Below are 24,897 nucleotides of genomic sequence, written 5' to 3'. Positions count from 1 at the left end.
CTATTTTGTCCTAGTTCTAAATCAAGGAGACTTTCTAAAATTAAAAAAAATGAGTGTGCTTCAAAAGAAAGCAGAGAAACAGTCTAGTGGATTTTTCCAGGATGAAAGTTTGTCACCACTAGGGAACAGGCCCTGAGCCCCAATCACATCCATGTAGGGAACACAGAGCATAGCTTTTTTTCTCACTTGGATGAGTAATGCTTATTTGGAAACTGAACTAAGATAGTAGATGAACAATTATGACTCTGTACAAAATATTTTTACTTCTGTACTTTTCCAGCTGTGTAACATCTTTTTTGAGACACACCATAGCTGTACACAAGGGCATTGCAAAATTGGTCATTTGATTTTTAATCCCTTTACTAATATTTCCCAGCATGGAGTGTGCCTATTTTTATTGAGCTTTCCACTGCAAGCCTAGGATCACTTTCCATCTCTGTCTCTACTCCTAATGTATGTTACTTAGCACTGCACTTTGTTGAATTTCATTTGCCATATTGTGGCACAAAAGATCCTCCTGGAGCTCTTCACAATCCATCATTTTTCACCATCCTGAATAATTTGTTATCATCAATAATTTGTTATTATCTTGGTCACTACACTGCTCATCTCAAATTCAAGATAATTTATCAACAGATTAAACAGCATGGGTTCCAAACTTCCCTCTGCTTTGAAAACTGTCCATTTATTCCTACTCTTTAGTTGTCACTGAACCAATTTTTAATCCATAAAATAACCTGTCTTCTTATTGCATGATTGTTACATTTACTTAGAGCAGCTTGTCAAAATCAATTCAACAGTATAATGTCTACCAGGTCACGTTTATCCATGTTTGTTAACCTTCTCAAAGAACTCTAAAAGGCTGGTGAGGCAGGACTCCCCTTTGCAGAAACCATGCTGATTTTCCCTCCGCAGAATTTCTTTTTCTACATGGTTAATAATTCTGTCTTTAATAACAGTTCCTACTAATGCACCCAGAACAGACTTTACACTAATTGGACAGTAATTTCCTGGATTTCCTTTGGACAGCTTTTTAAAAACCAGAGTAACATTTGGTACTTTCCAGTCTACTGGTACCGAGGTTAATTTCAGTGGCAAGTTACATATAGTGATTAGAAGATCAACAATGCCATTTGGGAGAGGGCGGGGCTGCAGAACAGTGACATGGTTGGCACCGGGAATCACTCCTGGGTACTGCCGCCTCTTTGTTCTTTTTAGGGGAGTTTTCAGGGGATCCTGATCTCCACTGGACCTCCTAGAGGGAGGTCTGGTGCAAGAGACTTGATTTGGGGACCCCACTCACAACAACAAGTGGGTGGAAGCCCTGGTTCATCCCAGACGCAAGGAATGAATCAGCGCAGTTATGGCAGCCATGACTGCACCAGCTGTGAATGCCCCAAAATCAAGAGAGTTACTTTGAGCTTCATCCATAACACCGATGAAGATATGTATCGGAAGTACCTGTAAAAGTAACACTGAAGAACCTGACGATCTTTTGGTTAAGCCCCTTTAAATTTCTAAAAGGACAAGGAAAGGAGGGGCAAATTCCCCCCTCCTTCTTTTGCTAAGCGGCTAGGATGAGTCATGAAATGTAAGGTGAGCTAAACACTTCTTGGGGCAAAGAGGGACTGTTATTTGAGCTTTCACAAAAGGAGAGAAAGAAAGAAAGACAGACAGACAGACATTCAGAGTTGAATTCTTTATTTTGTAACAATTCCTTATGACATCATGCTCCATTGTTGAGAACAGAAAAGCTCATTGTGTCTAGAATTCATTATAAAGCTGCAAAGCATTTGATATGTGTTGAAACATTCTTGGTTGCTAATATGTCTATGAGAGCCATTATCTGGTGAATGTGGTCAGCCTTGAAGAGACTACTGACAAATAATTTGCAGAGACTCTAGGTTTTGCTGGGCTGAACTGAGACTTTTGCTATTGCATTAAAATGGATGAACAGGACACACAGAAAAAATGCTAGATGATGTATGTTTAGATATCTCTGCAGCAATCAACTTGCTGCAGTTGTCCTGGGAGGACCTCAGCACCACACTGTGCAAGATACAGAACAACACTACAATCAGGTGGATTTAACCTATAGAGAAAAGGAGCCTCAGCACCAAACTGCGCAAGACATAGAACAACACTACAATCAAACTGATTTAACCTACAGAGAAAAGGAACCTCAGCACCAAATTGTGCAAGATGCAGAACAACACCACAAATAAGTTGGCCCAATCTACAGTGAGAATAACAGATCTACTAAAAGACTGTTAAAACTCTAGAATCCTCAAAGTTATAAAGGGAGAAATATTCCAGAGAGAAGATAAAACAGAATTTATGGAATCCTTTAGTACCTTAAAAATTGAATACAGATGGCAAGTTTTAAAGCAAATCTTCTCTCCCTACAAGGGGAAAAGACATAGAAACAAGACTTTATTGAAAAGAAGAAATCACAAAAAGAAGAAAAGAATTGAGCTTTATAAATAAGACTGGTTTAGGGAACCATTTAACTAAGATGGGCTACGGGATATCTTATCTTTATGCATATGTAACTGATCAACACTGATTATAATTGAATATACTTTTTAATACATTTACAAAACTATAGCCCATATTAAAAATATTAAGGGGAAGATCAATTTTAAGTGCCTTAGAAAGTCTTATAACAGATGAATTATAAACTATAAGAGAACAAACTGTATAAATAAAGATTGGTCTAGAGAATACCTATGAATATGTATTTGAATAAGATTGGCAAGAGAAGTACACTTAAAAACCCTAACTCATATTTAATGCAGTTATTTGAAGATTATTTTAAAAGATAGGTAAGGCTCATGAGGCTCATAATAGTTGACTACATAGACTGCAAATTTATAGAGGTATTAAGGACCTAATCTGATATAAAAAGTGTTATACAAACAAGATTGGTTTAAGGATTTGAGTTTGTATAATTGAGGGAAGATTGTTTAGGGAATATAGATATGCTTAAAAAAACCTAATTAATTGGAAGATTATTTTAAAATGTGCATGCAAGGGTGATATTAAGATTCTAGTTTGATATAAGAGGTAGGTTAGAGAATTTATGGTGATGTTAAAACAACTAGAACAAATAGAAAAAAATTGGCTATGAGTTTGTAGAATTGCTTAATTTTAGTTAATACTAAAATGTATTTTATACGATTATTGTAGAATGCTTAGATAATGTCTAAATAGAAGAAAACATGTATTGTTAATCTACTGAGTTGCAAAAATTATAGATCTATAATTATAGGTATACTTAAAACTAGATTTATAGAAATTGTAGTGAAATGCTTAGACACTGCTTAAATATTAATGTTAAATATAGGCTTGCATAGATATATAGCAGAAAGATTGGCAATTAGATATATGAGGTAGTTTAAGAGATATAATGTTGTTATCACTCTCATGTATATTTGTTTGTCTGTCTGTTTGTTTGTTTTGTTTAAAATAATAAAAATTATCAAAAAACAAAACAAAACAAAACACTTTCTGTGTTTTGGAAAAGAAGCACATGGCATCAATAGGTCAGGTCTGAAGGAGGAATAGAAACACATACTGGCTAAGGAAAGCCCAGCTGCTTACCAGTACTTCTGGCTCTCCAGTGGCTGTGGCTGCTATTGCAGACATGGAAAACCCTTCTGTTTAAATGCAGGCAACCAATAACAAGCCTTGGCTTTCAATGGCTCTGCCCACTTTTTGAAAAGTTTGGCAGCCACCAGGGGAAGTAGTGGCAGGTGCCATGTGGAGAAATCCTAGGCATATACATCCCCCAAGGATTGTTTTCACATCACCTACCGTTAGAGAAATTTAGTTCATTATTAGCTAGCTGAGGTAAAGATCCAGTATCCTCTCCTTATTTTAGTTGTTGAGCATGAGATAGAATGATTACATTGATAACTAGTTTCTGATAGTCGAGCCAATTTCCTAGATAAGTTTCCCATATTTTATGATGCTTCTGACCTTCCATCCAACCCTTACCCCAAATTAACCTCATGGCCTTTAGGCTTCCGGGACATGATGATCACACAATGGAGACGTGGGTATATCATCGAAAGATTATGTCCTTCAAAGTGTTCTGTGAGCAAGGGTCAGGAAAAAGTTATGTCTAACATCAGAATTAAGGCTCCTCAGAGTTATCAGAGCCTGACTGCCTTGTTTACATTCCTCTATAAAACATGAACTCTGTGTCAGTTAAAACATGGCAGCTTACTGGGCACTTCAGTGCACTGGTATCAGAATGAGTCATTCTTAAATAAACTGCCTGCTTTCCTAGCCAAACCCCCCCCCCCCAACGAAATGAAAAAACAATGCCATTTGGACCTGGAGCTAGCTTTAATAGAAAGCCAGTGTGGTATAGGATTAGAATGTTGGTCTAGAATCCTGGAGACCCACATTTGAATCTCTCCTGTGGCATGGAAGCTTGCTGGGTGACCTAGCTGACACTGCACTTTCCGCCTTACCTACCTTACAGGGTTGTTATGAGGATAAATGGAGAAGAAGAGAACACCGTAAGCTACTTTGGGTCCCCATTGGGGAGAAAGGCAGGGTACAAATGAAGGAAATAAATTTGCCTAATAATCCTATAATTTCATGTATTGTTACCTCAATTTGACTCAGTTCCTCAGAAACCTTTCCTGAAAATAGGGGTTCCGACATGGGAATGTGCATCATATTTTCCACAGTGAAAACAGACACAAAGAATAAAGTCTTTCTGCCATCTCCCCATCTTCCTAAAGCAATAATTTGATCCAGTGGCCCAATTGTCTTCCTGACTGGTTTCCTGCTTCTGTTTGTCTGATTTTTTAGCAACACACTCCTCAAATTCTTTTTACTTGCTGTATTTTCAACTTATGGTTGTTTTGCCAGAACCTGTGTTCCTTTCTGTTCACGTTATTTGAGTGTACTTTCTAATTTTTAAGTGACTTTTTTGCCTTCTATGGCTTTTTTTAAAATTTGGGTTATTAGCCACACAAGCATCCTTTTATACTTAGTGATACCTTTCCTAACCTGATCTATGCATCTATCCAGGCCTCAATTAGTGTGGTTTTAAATAGCTTATAAGCACCCTGGTGGGATTTTAGTCTCTTGATGTTCCCTTTGAGTTTCCTTCTGGCTAGTCTTCAAAGGTTGAGTAGGAGCCTTCACACCATTCTTCTACTATATTAACTGCAACAGACATTAGAAAAGGAGAAACTGGGTTGGATAATACAAATTAAACTGTTCAGCAATCTTAAACATGGATACCATTCTAGGCTGAGGTTTGAACTTCGCTGCTTAAGTTACAGTCATAGAAACAAATAGGAAGTCTGTGCCATGGGCTAGTTAAGCCTCACTATCTGGGTCTTTCCTCTCATGTCTGCATCTTCCTGGGTCTCCTGCTACTTTCCAGGCCATGCCTGGCAACCCTGGGATTCTATGGGGTGCTATGAAGTGTGTGAATAGGCTGCCCAAAGCTTCAGCAATTGGCTGGGCCAATTTTAAAACTGGTTTTCAAATGTGGACCCAAGGCCTTTTGATTTGGCCACCATAACGAATGGGTTCAGAAGGAAAGAAAAAAGGAGGAGCAAAGAAACAAGAATGTAGCCAAAGTGATAGAAAACAGCTGCAGAAGGCAGTGCTATTTTTGGGCAGGAACGCACACGAACGGAGTTCCGGCTGGCTCCTGTATTGGCCACGCCCAGCAGGAACTAATTAGCATAATAGGCTACACCCAACAGCAGAAACTCATTAGGATTGGCTACATTAGGGGTGTGTGGCCTAACATGCAAAGAAGTTCCTGCTACAAAAAAAGCCCTGGGTTTTGACAATAAACAAAGTAAATAGAATAAGAAGCAAAAGGTGGGTGTGGCTGGGTGACCACACTTCTGGTAACAGGCGGTGTGGCCTAATATGCTAATGAGATGTGCTGTCAGGGTGTGACCTAATATGCTAATGAGTTTTTGCTGTTGGGTGTGGCCTATTATGCTAATAAGTTCCTGCTGGGCTTTTTCTACAAAAAAAGCCCTGGCAGAAGGGACAAGAAGTAAAAAGAAGCAGGAAGACCACTGACAACTGTATCATCAAACAAATTAATAAAATAAATTTGGTCTAGGGTGGGACTTCACACTCACTGGTTTCTAGGACAACCTTTACCATGTAAATTATTGGATTGAATATTGATGGGGGTGTGACGCTCTTGTGGCTATAGTGGAAGTTCTGTGGCCACACCTAAAACATTTCTCATTTTTCTTTCCTGTAAACTTTTTACAATTGCTTGTAGCACTTGCTTTCACTTCCTGGTTTCCTTCAAGGTTTAGACAGGAAATCCTCATTACATTTTATAAAAAATGCCCTTCCCTTCACTGGAATGCCTCACTGACATATTTCTTCCACTGGGCAAATTCTTTAAGTGCTCCACACTAGCCAGATATTGACTCAAGGCTGGTTGAGAAATATTGTGCCTTATGTGAGGCTTGACTTCATACAATATTGTCAGCATGCTTGACAGAAACATAAGAAATAAAGGATCATGTGCTTAGTCCTAACTACTGGTGTTAGGGCAGCAGCACCAATAGTAGTCTTTCAACTGGGCTCACCTAGATTCCAGTCTAATAGCACCTTAGAGACCAACTCATTTTTTGGGGATATAAGCTTCCAAAAGTCAAAGCTCCCTTCATCAGATATAGGGATCATCATAGCCTTTGTGCTCACCTGTCGGTTTCTAGTCATATTTTTGCCCCTGCTTTTCTAGTCCCTGCTTTCTGTTCATTTGAACAGTCTCCGCAGGTATGACCTTGATTTTATTCTGTGTGCAGGTGTGTGTGTTCGTGTGTGTGTGTACACACACAAAATTAGCTTTATAGTGCCACAATTGGTTATATTGACCACTACTCGTATGAGAGTGTGTATTTTGTATCAGAAACACTCTGCTTTAGAACGTCCAGTTTTGATTTAGATCCCCCAACCATGTTTTCTGCTAGGGTTGCCAGGTCCTACCTGGCAGCCGGGGGGGGGGGGATCCTGGGTCCATTCCTGGATCTTATGCCACGCGTGGGTCTGACAACCCTATACCAGTGGAAAAGAGGGGGCCCTTTTCACCAGTTCTCTGCCTCCCCTGCAGACCTGCCACTTCACTTCCCATGCTGTTTATAGCCCCACCCAACCCCACCACTGCCACCAGGACATGGTTACCGGGGGCACAGCAGGCTGTAGTAGAAATTTGACTTTTATGAGTTTGACTCTGCTCACACTGAGACATTGCTGGCAACTGTTGTGGAACTTGGTTACATATAGTGTTGTTTTGATCAGGGACCATAATACATACAAAAGAGAGGCAACAAGAAGTACCTCATAGAACAGGTTCTTCCTATATGGGAGTGTAGAACTACTGTTGTTTTGGCAAAACCTCAGTTCTGGTACAGACCCCTTTAATGCCATGGCCAAACAGTGATAGAAACAAATTATTATTGCTCCTTAAATGTGTGAATTGGAGTTACCAGTGCTCTGATTTGGGGAGCTGACTACTCACAAAGCCACTGGTGTGGAATTACCCTTATAGCTATTGTCAAAAATTGGTTGTTAACGCAAGGCCAAATTGAACCTTTTAGTTTTTCACAGAGGTAGGAATCCCATATAATTTCAGCCCGCATGGCTGAACATTCCACCACACAAGAATATATCCCCAGACAGAGAAATATGTAGCAAAGAGAAGGCTACCCACAAGTGAAATTCTTGAGAGAGGTGAGGTGAGGTGTCAGCCCTGTCCACCCTCCCCTGGAGATAAATCCACTAGGGAAAGCAGTTAAACTGGCAGGTGAGGTGGAGTAATTTTCACACAGAACCTGTAATACAAGAGGTAACTCTAGCCTGGAGAATTAACATATTATCAGTGCTTCATGAGAAATTTTGCTGATTTTTTTACTATTTAAATGCAAATACAAAAGTAGCCTCTCCCGTGGCCAGCAGCTATCAGGATTAGCAAAATGTTTAGAATGTTGGAGGCAGGACTCAGGCAAACCAGCCAGTGGATAGGGAGACCCTCTGAATGACAGATCAGAGAGCGAACTGATTTTGGAGCGTGTGGAATGTTCTAGAGAAGTGCCACAACCAGTCGGCTTTTATTTATAAGGGAGATTTCAGGAACAAGATTAAAACACCATGGCAACAGCCCTGTTTAAATAGCATGCAAAAACCACACCCAAACATATCCAACTCCCAACGATAGGCTATTTACATGACATTAGTTTCTCATTGGTCACTTCCAGAGTCCTGGTGGGCTATTGTTCTAGACCTCCAAGCTCAGCCAGGCTCTGGTAGATAGTCCTCGAATGTTCCAGTCCCAATACATAACACCCCTCCCCCCTAAGTTCCAAAGCACCTTAACACTCATAGTCCTCAAGGTATGCTGGCCTGTGCCTTTCCCTCTGAGAGCGTCTCGGCTCCAGTGGTGTGGGCGCAGTCCCGGGGGCCCTGTCTGGGGTCTCAGCATGCCACTGGGGAAGGATGGCAGGTCAGGAGCAGAGTCCCAGGGCTCTGGAACAGTCTGTTTGGGTGTGGGTGACTCCATGCGGTCAGGACAGTCCCCTGTGCATGGTGCATCCCCCTCCCCGCTGGGCTTGGCTGGCCGTGGTAGTGGTCCCTGGCAGCTGGCCTCCATGGTGTCTAGTGCTGGGTCAGCTACCTCCAGCAGGAGACAACAGCAAAGCTGGTTGATGTGCCTGTGCAGGACCTGTCCCCCATCGGTAGAGACCTCATATGAGAGGTGGGCCGGTGATTCTGATGACCCTGGCTGGAACCCAAGCCAGACCACTGGAGAAGTTCCATGCATAGACGGGTCACCTGGGAAAAACCCTCTGGGTGCTTCCTGGCTCTCTGATGACTGGCGATGCTCTGGGGCTCGGTTTGGGTGCAGTCTGTCCAGTTGCGTAAAATGCCTGCCCATGAGGAACTCAGCAGGGTTGTGGCCAGTGGTTACACTCAGGGTCACCCAGTGGCCAAAAAGGAATCCCGCCAGCCTGTGGTCCCAGTCCCTGTGGATGATCTGCCTGAGGGACTCCTTCATGGTCCGTACCATCCTCTCTGCTTGCCCGTTGGTGGCCAGGTGAAAGGGTGTGGAGCAGATGTGCCATATGAAGTAGTGGCCCAAGAACTCCTGGAACTCCCCCAAAGTGAAGGCAGTTCCATTTTCTGTCACGACCGTGTCAGGTAGGCTGTGAGTGCTGGAGATTTGTCTGAGGGCCTGGATTGCCGCTTTGGAGGAGGTGGAGGTGACAGACACAACCTCCAGCCATTTGGTGTAGGAATCCACCAAAATAAAGAATATTTGTCCTTGGAAGGGGCCAGCAAAGTCCAAATGCACCTGGGACCAAGGGTTGTGGGTGGATTCCCAATGTTGCATGGGAGCGCAGGGCAGTTCCAGCCATGTCTCTTGGCAGGCCTGGCAACATTGGACCCAGGCCTCTATTTCGCTGTCCATTCCACACAATTCTGTGGTGCATCTCATGCAAGTCTGACAAGACTCTCAGGTGCAGGGGAGCAAGAACCACTACCTGACCGCCCCACAATAACCCCCCTTTGTGAACTGAGAGCTCATCCCGGTGGGATGAGAAGGCTGTAAATTCTGGGCCCACCTGGCCCCTCCCCACCCAGTCTGAAATGTGGGAGAGCACCCAGTCCTTCACAGTGTAGTGGGAAATATCTGTAACATGAAGAGGGTGGTTGGGGAGCTCCTCCAAGAGCAGGATCTGTTGCGCAAGAGCAGGGTCCAGATCAATGGAGCAATGTGGCAAGCGGCTGAGGGTGTCAGCACGTCCTATCGCCTTTCCAGGACAGTGGCAGAGGGAGTACTGGTACCCCACAAGGAAAATAGACCAACGAAGTACCTGAGGCGAGAGCATCTGGGGAATTTGGCAATCTGGGGCAAGAAGTCCCAGCAGTGGCTTGTGGTCCATCGGAATGATGAACGGCTGCCCATAGAGGGAGTTGTGGAACTTCTTGACCCCCATAATGATGGCCAGCGCCTCCTTATAAATTTGCGCATAGTTGCGCTTGGCTGAAGACAGGGTGTGGGAGTAATATGCCACAGGGACTTCCCTGCCATCTGGCAGCTGGTGGCCAAGAATGGCGCCAACCCCATACGGAGAAGTGTCGCAAGTAAGCATGACGGGCAGCTTTTTGTCAAAATAGGCCAGGACTGTGTTGGAGGTGAGCAGCTCCTTCACAGTCTGGAATGCAGCGGCTTGTTGTCGGCCCCAGACCCGTGGGGCCTTCTTGTCGAGGAGGTGGTGAAGCGGCTCCACCAGCCCAGCTGTATGGAGTAAGAAGGAATTATAAAAGTTCACTAGCCCCAAGAAAGCCTGCTTGGAAGTGGGTGTGGGGGTGTTGACGATGGCGTGAACCTTGTCTGGGGCCAAATGGATGCCATCGGTGTCTATGGAGAACCCCAGGAGCTCGACCCGTGAAATACCCAAGAGGCACTTCTCCCGCTTCACCTTTAGGCCAGCTGACTGGAACCGCTGCAGGACAGCATTCAAGCAGCAGATGAATTCCTCCTCTGTGGGGACAGCAATCAGAATGTCATCGAAGAAGGGCTGGTGCCTGAGGATTCCTTTAAGGAGAGAGTCCATGAGATTTTGGAAAATTCCCAGGGCCATGCTGACACCAAATTGTAGTCGCCGCATCCTGAACGTGCCCCTGTGCATGACTATGGTCTGGGCCTCTGCTGTTGCATCATCCACTGGGAGTTGCTGGTAACTGGGCTAAGTCCAAGTTTCCGAAAATCTTGGCACCTGCCAAGGAGGCCAAGACCTGGCTAACTACTGGGACCGGGTAGGCGTGGTCCTGCAGTGCCTTATTAATGGTACATTTATAGTCCGCGCAGATGTGGATGTCCCCGTTGGGCTTAATGGGTGTGACAATCGGGGTCTCCCAAAGGGCATGCGAGACTGGTTCCAAAACCCCTTGGTCCACCAAATGATCCAGCTCCTCATCAATTTTAGGCTTCAATGCGAATGGGATGTGCCAGGCCTTCAGCTGTATGGGCTGCACCTCTAGGTTGAGCTGGAGGGAGACAGGGGGTCTGGTGTAGCGACCGAGTATCCCATCAAAGATGGCTGTGAACTTATCACACACCTGCTGAAAGTCTTCTCGGGTAACTTGGTGTACCCCTGTAACTCAGAACCCCAGGGGCTCGAACCATGTTAATCCTAGTAAACTTGTGCAATGCCCCCCTACTACCCCAAGTCCAAGAGTCCTTCAAAATTCCAGTACTGTACCACCCCTTTCACTGCCACTTCATTCTGTTGGAAGTCCTGTACGGTGAAACCAGCCAGGCTAAGGCGAGGACCCACTTTAGGGCAGAGCCTACGGAGGGTGTCCTCCAAGATTATGGAGGACCCTGTGTCTAGCTCCATTGTGCATGGTGCTCCCTCGATTAGAACAGTCACTTTACTTTTATCGGGCGTGTCCTGGGGCAACTGCAGTACCTGGTGATGCTGGACAATGGTGGAGTGCAGTTCCATGTCGTGTGGAGACTCCCGATGGTCCGGACTGTCACCTCCGGGTTCCCTTGGAACAGCAGGTGTGGGTAATATGGCCGACCTTTCTGCAGCTCTGACACGAGTGTCTCGGAAACTGCAGTATTTCCACTCATGGGGCTCCCTGCAGCTGGCGCATGGTGTCAAGGTGGTGGATTCACCAACGCGAGCTGTGGCGGGAGTGCTAGTGCCGTGGTGGGCTGGGCGATGTATTTTCAGGACCTCCTCGTCCTCGTCAGAGGTGTCCACGTGATGGGCTGCGGTGTCAGGCCTCTGTGAAGCTGGTAGGCTCAGAGCTTGGTAGACCTCTGTGGTGAACTGTTTGGCGGCTTCTGGGAAGAGGGCTTCTTCAAACGCAACCTTGAACATGGGGTCCTGCTTGGCAATGAGCTGCCTTTGGATCCACTCATCCCCAATTCCGCACACCAGCTGGTCACGGAGTTCTTCCTCCATGTCATGGAAGTTGCAGTGTCGGGCAGCACACTAGAGGGCCATAACATAGGCCATGATCAACTCACCTGTTGCCTGGTTCTTCGTGTAGAACATGTGGCAGGCCGCAATGATGGAGGCCATCGGCGTGAAGTGCTCCTGCAGCCAGTCTATAATCATCTGATATGGAGTGGCTCGTAGCTCCACTGGAGCCAGCAGCTATCAGGCAAGCTCGAATGTTGAGCGGCCGCAGACCCGAAAGAAAGTGGCAAGCTTCTTCTTGGCCTCGGTGATCACGGAGGACTTGAGGAAGAACTTGAAGCAAGAAATATAGGAGTCCCAGTCCTCTGCAGTGGTGTCAAGTGCATCAAAGTGTCCTGGAGCGGCAGCCATGGTCCCAGTTGCGGTACGATGCATGTGGCACTGGAGCTCGGTGCACAGTGCAGTGCAGATGGGCTCCAGTCTCACTCAACAGGATCCCACCTCCATCGCCAGTATTAAATACTGGGTTCAAGATGCATTGCAGTGAACAGCTCTACTTTGTTAAGTGATTTCAGAAACAAGACTAAAACACCAGGGCAAGAGCCCTGTTTAAACAGCATGCAAAAACCACACCCAACTCCGAACAATAGGCTATTTACATAACATTAGTTTCTCATTGGTCACTTCCAGATTCCTGGTGGGCTATTGTTCTAGAGCTTCAAGCTCAGCCAGTCTCTGGTAGATAGTCCAGGAATATTCCAGTCCTAATACATAACAATTACCTAATCAGGTTAAGCTTTCACATGCTATTTGACCAGGTTGCCTCACCAAAGAACAAATTTTGTGATATACACTTAATGGCTGAAGCCAGTGTTTACAAAGTGGTCTGGCCTGTGAAGAATGTTTTAGAAACATGCATGTGTACAGCACATTAAACCTGACTGACAAGAGAGGATAACAAAAGATGTGAGTAAATTCTGACTGGGTAATGATACTCAAGAGTGTGGTAGTAAGTTTGGAGAACTCATAAAGGTGGGAGAAGCCTGTACCTTCAAACGGATATTTGGGACATTTTGCCCATAAACCAGTGCTCTGCCTCGGCATCACAGCCTCTCTTCTCATGCTGACTCTATAATAATAATCTTTCCATTTATTCTATAATCTTTCCATTTATTGATCGCTCAATCCATGCAGAGCTGCCGGCTCTGAGTGATTTAGTTACTCATGAATTTTACGTGGGACTAACAATGCTGGGGGTAAGGGAGGACAACATATATAATTTAAATCACACACATTTTCGCAGTCGACAGAGTTTGGTCAGCTGTAAGGTCCAGACGTGTTCCGGCAGCATTCCTTTCGGCGTCGCTTGATGTCGTCAGCATTTTCTCAGTTGCAGCGCACCACTGCCACTGACTGGCCGAATGGCCTATTGCAGGCTTTTCTTCGCTGCTCTTGGCTTTCGGATCTGACGCGCAGACCCTCCGATCAGCTAACACAACCCCCACCGGGGAGGGTTTTAGTGTGGTCACCCTCTATAAGGAGTGGTACCCATTTTATCTATTCGCCGAAGCTTTTGAACCGCTGGGTGGATGGCGAGCTGGGGACAAGGACTGGTAGCTCACACCAGTGCGGGGCTCGAATTGACAGCAGTCCTGTTCAGCTCAGTTGTTTAACCAGGGGATAAATCCCCTGTGCCACCACTCATGCCATATAGATACAGTGCCTTGCACTGATGGTGCTTGCAACTTAATAGGTGACAAAAAATAGTTAGGTGACAGAAAATGGAGTGGAAAAGAAGTGTGATGAAAAAAGAGTGGTTTCTCACTTATCCAGAGCTCTTGGAAATATGTCTCAGGAGCTCTGTTTGAAATCGCTTCAGAGATGGCTCACTGACAGAATAAAATTCACTACATGAAACCCCCATCCTGTATTGCTTTATTTGGAAATGGGCCAACAATAGATAACAACCAGTTTAGAATGGTAATGTGAAAGGGGCCTATATGTTCTTAGTAAAACAATAATCAGATTCTAACCATCTATGAACATGGACTCAGAGATTTGTCCCACCTCATATATCTTATGCCTTATATTTTTAACAACATTTGTTGGGGGAACCTGTTTTTTGTTTCCATTACAGTCTAAGGATCTGGAATATGTGAATTCTGAATATGGAAAGAATGCAGTGAGGCTCCTATACGTTCGTCGAGAGGGCAAGATACACTGCATCAAAGAACTGGAAGTCTCTTTACATATAAGACTGAATAATGTCAATGAATATGTAAATAGTGACAATTCGTGTGTCATCCCCACAGACACCATCAAGAATACAATCCAGGCTTTTGCAAAATGCCGTGGGGTATGTTTTTATGTGACTATGTTTGGCCCTGTATTGACATTGTCTTTATGGTTTGTACTGATGTACTTCCTGTCAATTAGCAAATCAGTTCTCGCCCCCCCCCCAAATGTTTGAGACCAATGGGGTGGGGGAGGCAAGCTTTAACCACAGCTATGTTTTCATATGTATCATGCCAGCAAATCGGTGACCTGGGAGTATGATGCAACTACATGACAGATTTACTATGATGCAAACAAAAATACTTTCCCAAAGAATGACAGAAATGTTCTTTAAAACTTCTCTCTAAAACTTCATCTACACATTAGAAAGTTCTTGAGTTTGTTGAGGAACAACAAGAAGAATTAGCTTCTCCTTACCCTTCTGTTTTTACATTCTCAAATTATTCCATGGACCCGCTATTGGCTCCTTTGTAAAAATCATATTATTCAGGGAGCTACATATAAGTTTTACAATAAAGCCAATAGTTACTCCATGGGGGGTGGGGGAGAGAGGTGAAAACTACTTTTCTCTGCCTGCTTTGGTCACAAATAGAAAAGAGCAGGTGAGTGTCTGGAAGGCACAAAACTCCCATTGCACATATGATGCAATGCCCTTGTGATGTTCTTCAACAAACACAAAGACTTTGTAATTTATGGATGGAGCCTCAGGGAGGATTGCTAGCTTATGATTTTCGTCTTAAACATCTGTCAGTTAAGACTGGAAAATAAAATTTGCTATAGTTCTCAAGCATTTACAAGCAGTAATAAAAGAAAAAGTCAAATCACCCAAATGTTACCATTTTGATATGGACAAACAGCAATTCAAGTTTGAGAATATTGTTCTTCAATAGATTTTTATCTCACTTCAGTTCACACACATCTGGAAGGTGATTTTGGATTTTTAAAAATAATCAGGAGCATGGAAGTTTTGGGAAATCTTTTTTTAAAAAAACCTTAATTCTTCTTATTGAATAATTTTAAAATATAATTTTAAAAACCTTTAATGGATTTTCACTAACAAATAAATGCATGTTTTCAATGCCACATAAATTTTACAGCAGATTTTTGATTAATCAAAATAAAATGCATAATATGTAGCAGATAAATTAGGAGCCACTCTTTCTCTCTCTTTCATGGCATAACACATAAGAAATTGAGTGAAGGGGGGGGGTTGTACTGTGGACTAGGATTCAAAGAACCATGGCACTAGGTATGTGAGCTCACAGGACCTTTAGTCTTGTTTTCCTTAAACAAGCACTCCACAGCAGCTGTAAACTATAAAATGAGAGAAATTTCAAAAGGAATTTTATGATAGAATGTAGTGATTAGCTGTTCAAAGATGACAAAAAATTCCATTAGATTACTCCAAGCATCTTGTACAAATATAAGCAATGCTCTCGATCCCAGTTAGAACTTTTACATTCATCTGCTTGTAATTAAACTGTAGACCCTCTTGCCATGGAGTATTAAGAGCATTTGGTTTAATCAAGATTATGATTAGTAATGACCAGGAAGTTTCATTTAATCAAAACCTGACCATATCGTATGATACAGTACTTTTTCTAAATCCATATCTCAATGTAGGAATGGATTATACTGAACACATCTTTTCTCTCACTAGATCAGAACAATAGAGGACTTTGGCCTCGATCTGTGTGAGCACTTCCTCACACAATATTGCCATGTGATATACTGCAATGTCTTTATCCAAGAGGTACCATGGCAACGCCTGGAAAAGGTACACTGATCTTACAAAGCCGAAAGGGCCCGAATCCAGCACAGCCCGCATTTTGCGGGGCCAGGCGGGGGGGAGAGCTTTCCGGAGGCTGGGTGAGATGGGTGGCTGACGGCAGGGAAAATACCCCTGGCCCTCGCCTTGAGCCAATGGCAGGGCGCCAGGGTGGCTGGGGAGGAGGGCTGGGGTAAAGGGGCCAGCCACTGGCCATATGCCCCCAGTCTTTGTTCAGGCCACAGACCAGATCACCAACCCATCCTGCCCCTACATGTGAGGGTAGGAGCACGTGGCTCATCTGAATAGTGGTCCACAATTAAATAGGAGGGGTTATGGTTTACCTTGTGATGTATTTCCTTAATATTTCTTGTTACAACTTTGTTTTACCTTAAGATGTTCATCCTTCTGCTATATTTCTTGTCACAACTTTAGCAGTAACAGCATGGGACCGGATCCATTTACAGAATTTGGCCCACACACCATTTCCTGGATATGGGGACCCCCTCATTGGGTCTTGGTGTGAGGAACAAAATGGAGCATACTTGCTCAAGGACTAACAGTGGGTACCCTCACAACCAGATGGCAGGGGAGAATATGAAGGGGCAGTCATCTGTGTGGGCTCCAGCAACCTGCCATTCCATGGGTCGCTACCCAGGCTGGCTGGCTGGCTGGTGACGGGTACATCGGCTTGCTGAGGGGCCAGCTGATGCAGGGGATCCGATGCGGCCCATGCTGTGCCAATGCTTCTTATGGCAGTAGCCAATAAAGTTGTGGCCAATTTACCCACATATTTTCCGAATCGGTTGTGTGTGTGGTTCTTTCATACGAATGGGTATAGCCAAGGAAGCCTCCCCCCCCCATAAAGACTGGAACCCGCAGTCTGGGGGCACAAACTAGTCTGTGCCCTATGCAATGCAGCTCTCTGAAAGAGGCTGATGGAGGACGGGAATCAGTGGGAATGGAGGGAGTGAAGCTGGTGAAGCCCTGGACTGAGTCTTCAATATTTCATATTACGTTTGCCTGCTGATACTTTGTCACTTAGTTTGTCATTTTAGAAGCTTCAGCAAAAGACGCAGCGGTTTTATTTACAACATTTGTTTTTCCTTCGTAATCTCTAGGATGGTGTCCCACATGCCCATGCTTTTCTCTACAGTTCTGAAGGAGTTCGCTTTTGTGAAGTGGAACGGAATTTGAACGGTAAGACAATAACTATTATTCTGTCCATAATATCTTAATCTTTTCCCAAGAGAACAGAAGTAGGAACAGTGGGAGTTGTTCAAGGATTTACTGTAAAAAAGAGAAAGAGGAGTGGTGTCTATTTTGGTCTGCAAATATTAGAGAGATCCATTTTAACCCTTGCTGAGGTGAGAAAACAATCCAGAATCCAGAATTGCTTATTGTGTTTCTATCCTATTCTACCTTCTGATTGGTATAGATAGGGGTTTTACCATACATGTTTACCTCCTGGTCAGGCTGAGAGATTTTGGCTGGTCCAAGGTCACCCAGTGAGCTTCATGGCTGAAGCTGTGATTTAAGCACAGGTCTACCCAGGCCTTGTCCAATAGCCCCTGTACTTTAGTGGTTCTCACTATAGTTTTTCCACTTTAGTCCCCATCGTTTGCAGTGTATGACCTACTTGTTATCACAACCCCTCTTTGGTAGAGAGGAAACAAAGAAGCTAAGACGATCTTTATCTAGTTCATTCAGGCTCCTGACAAAAGACAGCACAATCCTTGTGGTTCTTTGGAAGTATTTAAACTTCCATGCCTTTGGAGGTAAATCTAGAAGTCAGATAATTTAACTACATTATTTCAGTTAAGTAATTTCTGTAATCTTTGTCATTTTTGTTTTAAAATAGTACAAACCTCCTTGAGAACCCTAAGAGGCCAAAATAGCAGGACATACATTGATAAAATAAAGAGATAAATATCTGAAACACAGGAAGAAAAATGCAGGTGTTAGCAAACTGATGGGGAGGCTCATTGTTGCTGACCATCACATTGTTACTGTAATAATCTGAAATGAGATAGATTCAGGTGGGGTAGCCGTGTTGGTCTGAAGCAACAGAACAAAGTTTGAGTCCAGCGGCACCTTTAAATTCTGAGACTGTGTGCTTGCACACAAAAGCTTTTACTGTGAATAAAACTTTGTTGGTCTTAAAGGTGCCACTGGACTAAAAATTTAATCTGAAATGAGCTCTGAGTTGAACAAGGACAAGAACACTGCAAAGCATCATCTTGCACAATGAGCTGCTGAATCAAAGGCCCCTGCCACATGGCAGGGAAACCACGAGGCAAGCGCGGCTAAATAGAGCCGCTCCAACGTTGAGATGCTGCGGCCGGGATCCCACGGATCCCCTGGCCGCAGCGCCTCCTCTCCCCGGCACGATCAGACGCGCCCGATGGGAGTGGACGCTCCGCCGATCCCACGGCCCGGCTTGGGCCGCTCCAGACGCTTGCAACCACCTAGAGAGGTGGTTGTTTTTTACTGCACGGTATCGCCATTCGGGACGGATCGGGGACGGAGACGGCAGCTCCCCAGATGTTGAGGTGGGATCGCGCCCGTTTGCTCCGCCCCCGTTCCGTCCCACTCCCGGCCCAAATGGGCTCGTATGAACGGGGCCAAAGTAGAGCTACTTGCAAGACCTCTGCTCCTGTGCAAGTGAATTAAAATACACCTTGCTAAATCTGTCAAGCAAACTTCCTTCAAAATCCTCTGCTGCTTTGTTACAGGTTTGGTGAGACGTGTCTGTGACAGAAATTACAAGCAGAACAAACCAATATGAAAGCAAATTAGGATCCTGAGGAATCTCAGAAATGTAATTTACTTGCATGTATCATTGCACTCCAGCACACCCTTGCTCATCTGAAATAATTTCTTTGCAATAAGGGTTTTTTTTTGTTTCTTATATTTTGGATTATAGGTTCTCCAAATGTTTTCTCTGGCATTAAGGATCTGAAAATTATGAAGACAACCCAATCAGGCTTTGCAGACTTCTTCAAGGATAAATACACCACACTCCCAGACAGGAGAGAACGGGTGTTGTCAGTAGAATCGCTGATCAAGTGGTGCTATGGTGACTGCACAGGATGCTTGGACTATGACTGCCTCTGGTACAGTAAAAGCCTATGGGACCTCTTTGCTGGATCAAACCAGTGGTCCATCTAAGTCCAGCATCTGTTTCTCACAGAGGCCATCGGTTGTCCTAGAGGGTCAACAGACAGGACATAAAGGCCAAGGCCTTCCCCAGATGCTGCCTACTAGTACTGATATTCAGAGGTTTACTGTCTCTGAATATGAAGCTTTTCTTTAGTCACCGTGACTAAGGAACCACTGATGGATCTATCCTCCATGAATCTAATACCTCTTAAAGCCATCTATGCTCATGGCCATAATAACTACCTCCATTGGCAGTGAATTCTACAACGTAATCACTCTTTGAGTAAAGAAGTATTTCCTTTAGTCTGTCCCTAACCTGTTCCCCATCGACATCATTGGTTGCCCCTGAGTGCTACTATTAGGTGAGAGGGAGAACAGTTCTCTTTATCCATTTTCCCGCCTCATGAATAATTTTATAAACCTTTGTTATTGCAGGATCTCGAGCCTTTCCTCATAGGAAAGGGGTTTCAACCCTTTATTTACTTTGATTGCCCTCTTCTGCCCCTTTTCCATCTCTGCAATATCCTTTTTGAGATACGGTGACCAGAACTGAACACAACACATATGGCACAATTACATACCCATGAGATCTAGTGTGGTATAGTGGTTAGAGTATTGGACTGGGATCTGGGAGACCCTGGTTTGAATCCCCATTCTGCCTTGGAAGCTCCCTGGGTCACCTTGGGCTAGTCACAGACTCTCAGCTGAACCTACCTCATAGGACTGTTGTGAGGATAAAAGGGAAGCCATCTTGGGTTCACGTTAGAGAAGATTGTTATGAGGATGACATATAGGTGAGGAGAACAATGTGAGCTGCTTTAGATCTCCACTGGGAAGAATGATGGAGTATAAATGCTGTAAATAAATAACTAAAAATTATCCACAGTAAGGGAACAGTTCAATATACAACAGGATAAAAAGCATATTGATAAGTAGTAGTGGATAGGGATAAGGAAGGTGTTTAATCAGAGAGCTGTAGCTATGAGAGGCTTTATCAACATGACTTCTTGTGGAGTTCACTGTGGTTGACTGCATGCTGCTTCATAGAATCATGGAGCTGGAAGGGGCCATACAGGGCACCTAGTCCAACCCCCTGTGCAATGCAGGATCAGCCTAAAGCTTCTAGGGATGTTATCTTAAACTGGCCTTTTAACTTGCTTTCTTTAGAGCTCAGCCTTAGCATTGTTCAGTGTTTTAAATTTGTATTTATTTAAACTAATTCATATATATAAATGTGCAGACAAGCTTTTTCTGTTGGAAAGCTGCAAATCCTAAAAACATTGCTATTTATGAAAATGATTGATCCCTCCTAAGGGTCTCCTATATAATTTTTGTGCAATCAACATCTGTTTGTCTTCTTTTTGTTATGAATACCACATGTTTGTTGCAGGGGACTGCTTCCTGGAGTACTTTGTTCAAGGGACAATGCAAAATATTTCCTTCCAGATGCCACATTAATTAATTAATTTATTTATTTATTCCTTCGATTTATATACCACTCACCCCCTAAGGGCTCTGAGCGGTTTACATCATAGAGTTAATACCATTCCTAATCTAAGGCCACCCACATACAATGGGGAGGTGACTAACCTAGCAGGCACCCTATGGCGGAGTCTTCGTTGTTGTAGTCTTTTTTTTCCTTTTCTTAATGCTGTTGCAGTTGTTGTGTGCAGTGTAGCTGTGCAACTATCACAGGCAGCTGTTGAATTTATGACTGGCAACAAAATTCCCCTCATGCCCACATGATTTGGTGAACCTGGTTGTTGTTTAGTTCTTTCAAAAGTGGACACTTCCTTGCTTTACAGTCCTCTTGCAAGGGATTACATGTCTAGCCACAATTTATGTAAAAGTGGCAGCAATTCTACTTTGTGAAGCTTTTGAAATCTTTGGTATCTCTGCACTCTTCCACTGTACAACTTTGATATGGAAGTACCTAACTACTCAGATTTTTTTTCACCATCACATTTTTAAGGGACAAACGGCACCATGACTATTGACCTACCACATGGATGTTAACTTCACTTTCCACTCCCGATAAAACACTGTGTATTATAACATGCTCTTATCAGGGCTCTGGAAGTGACATCGGTGAGGTCCCCACTCACCCCTGGAATGCCCACCCCAAGCCCCCCACCACCAGGAGGAAGGCATAGGGCAACCCTACCTGGAAACCATCTAGAGGAGGCAGGAAAGCCACCATTGCTGTGTATTATAACATGCTCTTATCAGGGCTCCCAGTGGTTTTTCCATCCAAGGGACTGATGAAGTCCACACATACACAGAGTTTCAGTTATACTGGGATATAAGGCACTCCTAGACCATCACTAGGCCCCACTTGACATGCTTAATATGATCATACGGAAAACATTTCTCAAGCAGATACATGCATGTCATACAAAACTATTTCCTCTCTCTTGCTTTCCTGAATACAGTGTGAAAAATCACTTCCCAGTTATTACGTCCTCAACCGTGCACAGCTGAGGGCGGTACAGAAGGAGGGAGGAAAACATTCAAGACCTGTTGTAACAGCCCATGTGGTGGTTCACTGGTGGACCAGCTCCCACCACCACCTTCTGCTGAATTCAGAGGGGGGTCCAGCATTCTTCCTGGAGATAGGCTTGCCAGTCCCCAGGTGGGGGCGGGGGATCCCACACTTTTGTGGGCTCTGGCCTGCCACCGGCCAGCTGACCAGTGGGGGAGCCCCACCCCCAAACAGACATCCCCACATGACATCACTGACATTCAAGAAGTGACATCATCATGTTGGCGACATCAGCGGCGCTCTACTTTTTGGGCAAAACTCTACGGTTTGTAGCTCTTTTTACCATAAAGTTTTACCCAGAAAGTAGAGCATCACCCGGACGTTGCCAATGTCACTTCCGGAAGTGCCATCGGTGAGGTCCCCACCCACCCTTGAAATGCTCACCCCCAATCCCCCCACTGCCAAGAGGAAGGCATCTGGCAACCCTACCTTGAAACCATCAAGAGGAGGCAGCAAAGCCACCATTGCTGTACTGCACAGTCACACGGCTGCTTAGACAATAGCAGCACCTGATGCTTGCCAGTGATGTGATCACCTGTGTGCATTCCAGGGGTCATTTGGGGGGGGGACGCGGGGGGACGCCATCCCCCCGGGTGAGGTGCGGAAGGGCGGGGCTTGGAGCTCCCTGCTGGTGCCCGCTGGAGGTCGCCGCCGGCTGTGGGGAGGACACACTTCCGGTGATGTCAGGGGGTGTGGCATATGCTAATGAGTTATGCTAATGAGTCCCCCTAGCTCTTTTTCTACGAAATGACCCCTGGTGCATTCTAAGTGCTGCTAACCATCCAGCAGCCACACACCTGCACCATGGTGCACTAGCAGCCTCAGTGCCTCCGTAGCCTCTATTTAACACCCTTTAGTAAAGGTTCTGGTTCCTCTCGAAATTTAATGTAGTTTGCTAGAACAGCCAGAGCTGAGTCCAGTAGCAAGTTTTCAGGAATATAAGCTTTCAAGAGTCAAAGCTCCCTTCATCAGACAAAAGGAACTTTGACTCATGAAAACCCGTGCCCCCAAAATCTTGTTGGTGTCTAAAGTGCTACAGGACTCAGATGCAGCTGTTAGGCTGCAGACCAACATGCAGACAAAATGATTATTGTACAGTGTCTGATTATTATGTATTTCTTTGAAGGAGAACTGCCCATGAAGCTGTCCTAGATGCCTTTGCTGGACCACCTGAAACAGGCCATTACTCACCTTCTTACCAGAGGACTGTCAACCGTATTCAGACGTACATCCTGGAGAGGATTCCACAAGTCAGTATCATTATTCCTGCCTTTAAATGTATGCTTTAAATGTAAACACATTATTGGAATACAGTATTGATACAATTGTAAACTGAGGATTATTCCAGAGTTTGCAAAGAACTGAACATGAGCACAAACATGTGATGCTATGTAATGCGATCAGACCATTTGTCCATCTAGGTCAGTAATGTCTGCTCTGGCTGGTGGAAACTCTCTAAAGGACATAGGCAGTGTCCTTCCTTTTCTTGAGATCATATAACTGAAAATGCCAAGGATTAAGCCTTGTACCTACAAGGCAGAAAGCACATGTTCTATCCCTATGCATGTTAGCCCTAAACTAGATTTGTGATCATGTCCATAATCGTGCCTAGTCTGTTTTAGGGAAAACAAAAGTAGAGTCCTGTGGTACCTTAACATTTTACAAATGCCTCCTGACATGTTGTTCCTTGGGGGGGGGGGGCACATTGGGCTGCAATGAGATGGGGAATGTGAGAAATTCTGTGGAAACACTTAGATCTAAGCCACTGTGCTGTTGCCACACCACATCTCTTTTTCATAATGGCTAGGTAAAAACAATTTGTGATGTGACATTTTCATACTGTTGATTGCTCTGCCTTCACAGTGGACAACCAGTGATGAGATAGAGCCAGCATGGTGTAGTGGTTAAGAGCAGTGGACTCTAATCTGGAGAACCGGGTTTGATTCCCCACTTCTCCACATGCAGCCTGCTGTGGGTGACCCTGGGCCAGTCAAAGTTCTTTCAGAGCTCTTTCAGCCCCACCTACCTCACAAGGTGCCTGCCGTCAAGAGAGGAAGGGAAGGTGATTGCAAGACACTTTGAGACTCCTTTGGGCAGAGAAAAACGTGGTATAAAAACCAACTCTTCTTTTCACATGGGAACGGGGCTCCACTATGCACATCATATGCTGTCTTTTACCTAGATACTACAAGTAAGAGGGGCAAAGAAACATGGGCTGGCTGCAATTCCATGTTTCTTGTAATGTCTGTTTAATCCTCAGCTGTAAAGGGTGCCTGAAAGAATGCATCCTTTAGAAAGAAGATTGTATTGCTGATCACTCATGATGATGCATGTTTTATATTTCCAGGCTGAGGAGGTTGAAGTGATCATGTCCAACATCCACTACTGTGTTGCAGATCTGGACAAGCTGGGATTGAACAATGACATGGAGGTGAGAAAATGTTCTCTTCAAATTTCTGGTCCAAAATAACAGGATATTTCTACAGAGTTGTAGAAGAGGGTAGAGGAAGAAACAAAGCCTTAGGACAGACCTATATATCATCTATCTTTTAAACTTGTGTAAGAATTATTCATTGTTCCCAGGGGATCGTGAGAAACTGTAGCTCTACAAGCAAGAGTTAGAAATCTCTGACAGAGAATCCTCCTTAACCCTGCTACAATTCCTAGTGTTCTTTGGGGAAACCATAAAAGTTATAGACAACCAATAGTGGTTTGCACTGAAGATAACATCCCCAGTGTCAAGCACCACTTTGAAGTTGGAGATTAACAGTTGTTTGTCAGAGAGCTGAAGTTAGTATGGCACAAGCATTGTTTCTTTGTTCTACTATCTTCTGTGTTTTCTCCTACCATTTTCAGTTCCCTGAAATCAAATTAGCGCCTAAATTTTAGTCATTGCTTTGGCAGAGAGATGAGGACTTAATATGTCAATGCTTATTCTAACACTGCATTTATTCATAAATGAAAGAATACACGTGAAAACCATTAGGATAGGGCACAAAAATCCTATTAAAGATCTTTGCAAGTATAGGTAGAGGTGGGAGAGATTTGGGGCTTGCTATTTTTATCGTTAGTTTTAGCTGGAGATGTTTTAACTATTATTGTAAGCCGCCTTGAACCTAGAGGAAAGGTGGGATATAGATGTTTTAATAAACAAATGGAACAAATAAAAATGGATTTTGTATTTC

General features: G+C 44.2%; 1 protein-coding gene across 1 annotated transcript in view; it reads left to right on the top strand.

The window, feature by feature from the left end:
- LOC107117302 (uricase-like) overlaps nt 1-24,897 on the top strand; it is a 71,995-nt gene that overhangs the window by 45,052 nt on the left and 2,046 nt on the right. Inside the window, exons 2-7 of the mRNA XM_015419395.1 lie at nt 14,083-14,301; nt 15,901-16,017; nt 17,130-17,208; nt 18,935-19,124; nt 22,839-22,962; nt 24,060-24,143. Of these exons, the coding sequence (XP_015274881.1) occupies nt 14,083-14,301; nt 15,901-16,017; nt 17,130-17,208; nt 18,935-19,124; nt 22,839-22,962; nt 24,060-24,143 (813 nt within the window). The remainder of the gene's footprint in view (nt 1-14,082; nt 14,302-15,900; nt 16,018-17,129; nt 17,209-18,934; nt 19,125-22,838; nt 22,963-24,059; nt 24,144-24,897) is intronic.

The sequence above is a fragment of the Gekko japonicus genome, unplaced genomic scaffold (genome assembly GCF_001447785.1).
Source record: "Gekko japonicus isolate JY-2015 unplaced genomic scaffold, Gekko_japonicus_V1.1 scaffold494, whole genome shotgun sequence".
In the NCBI taxonomy this organism is placed as follows: Eukaryota; Metazoa; Chordata; class Lepidosauria; order Squamata; family Gekkonidae; genus Gekko; species Gekko japonicus.
Note: the sequence above shows the minus strand (reverse complement) of the source record. Positions and strands in the feature narration are given on the sequence as shown.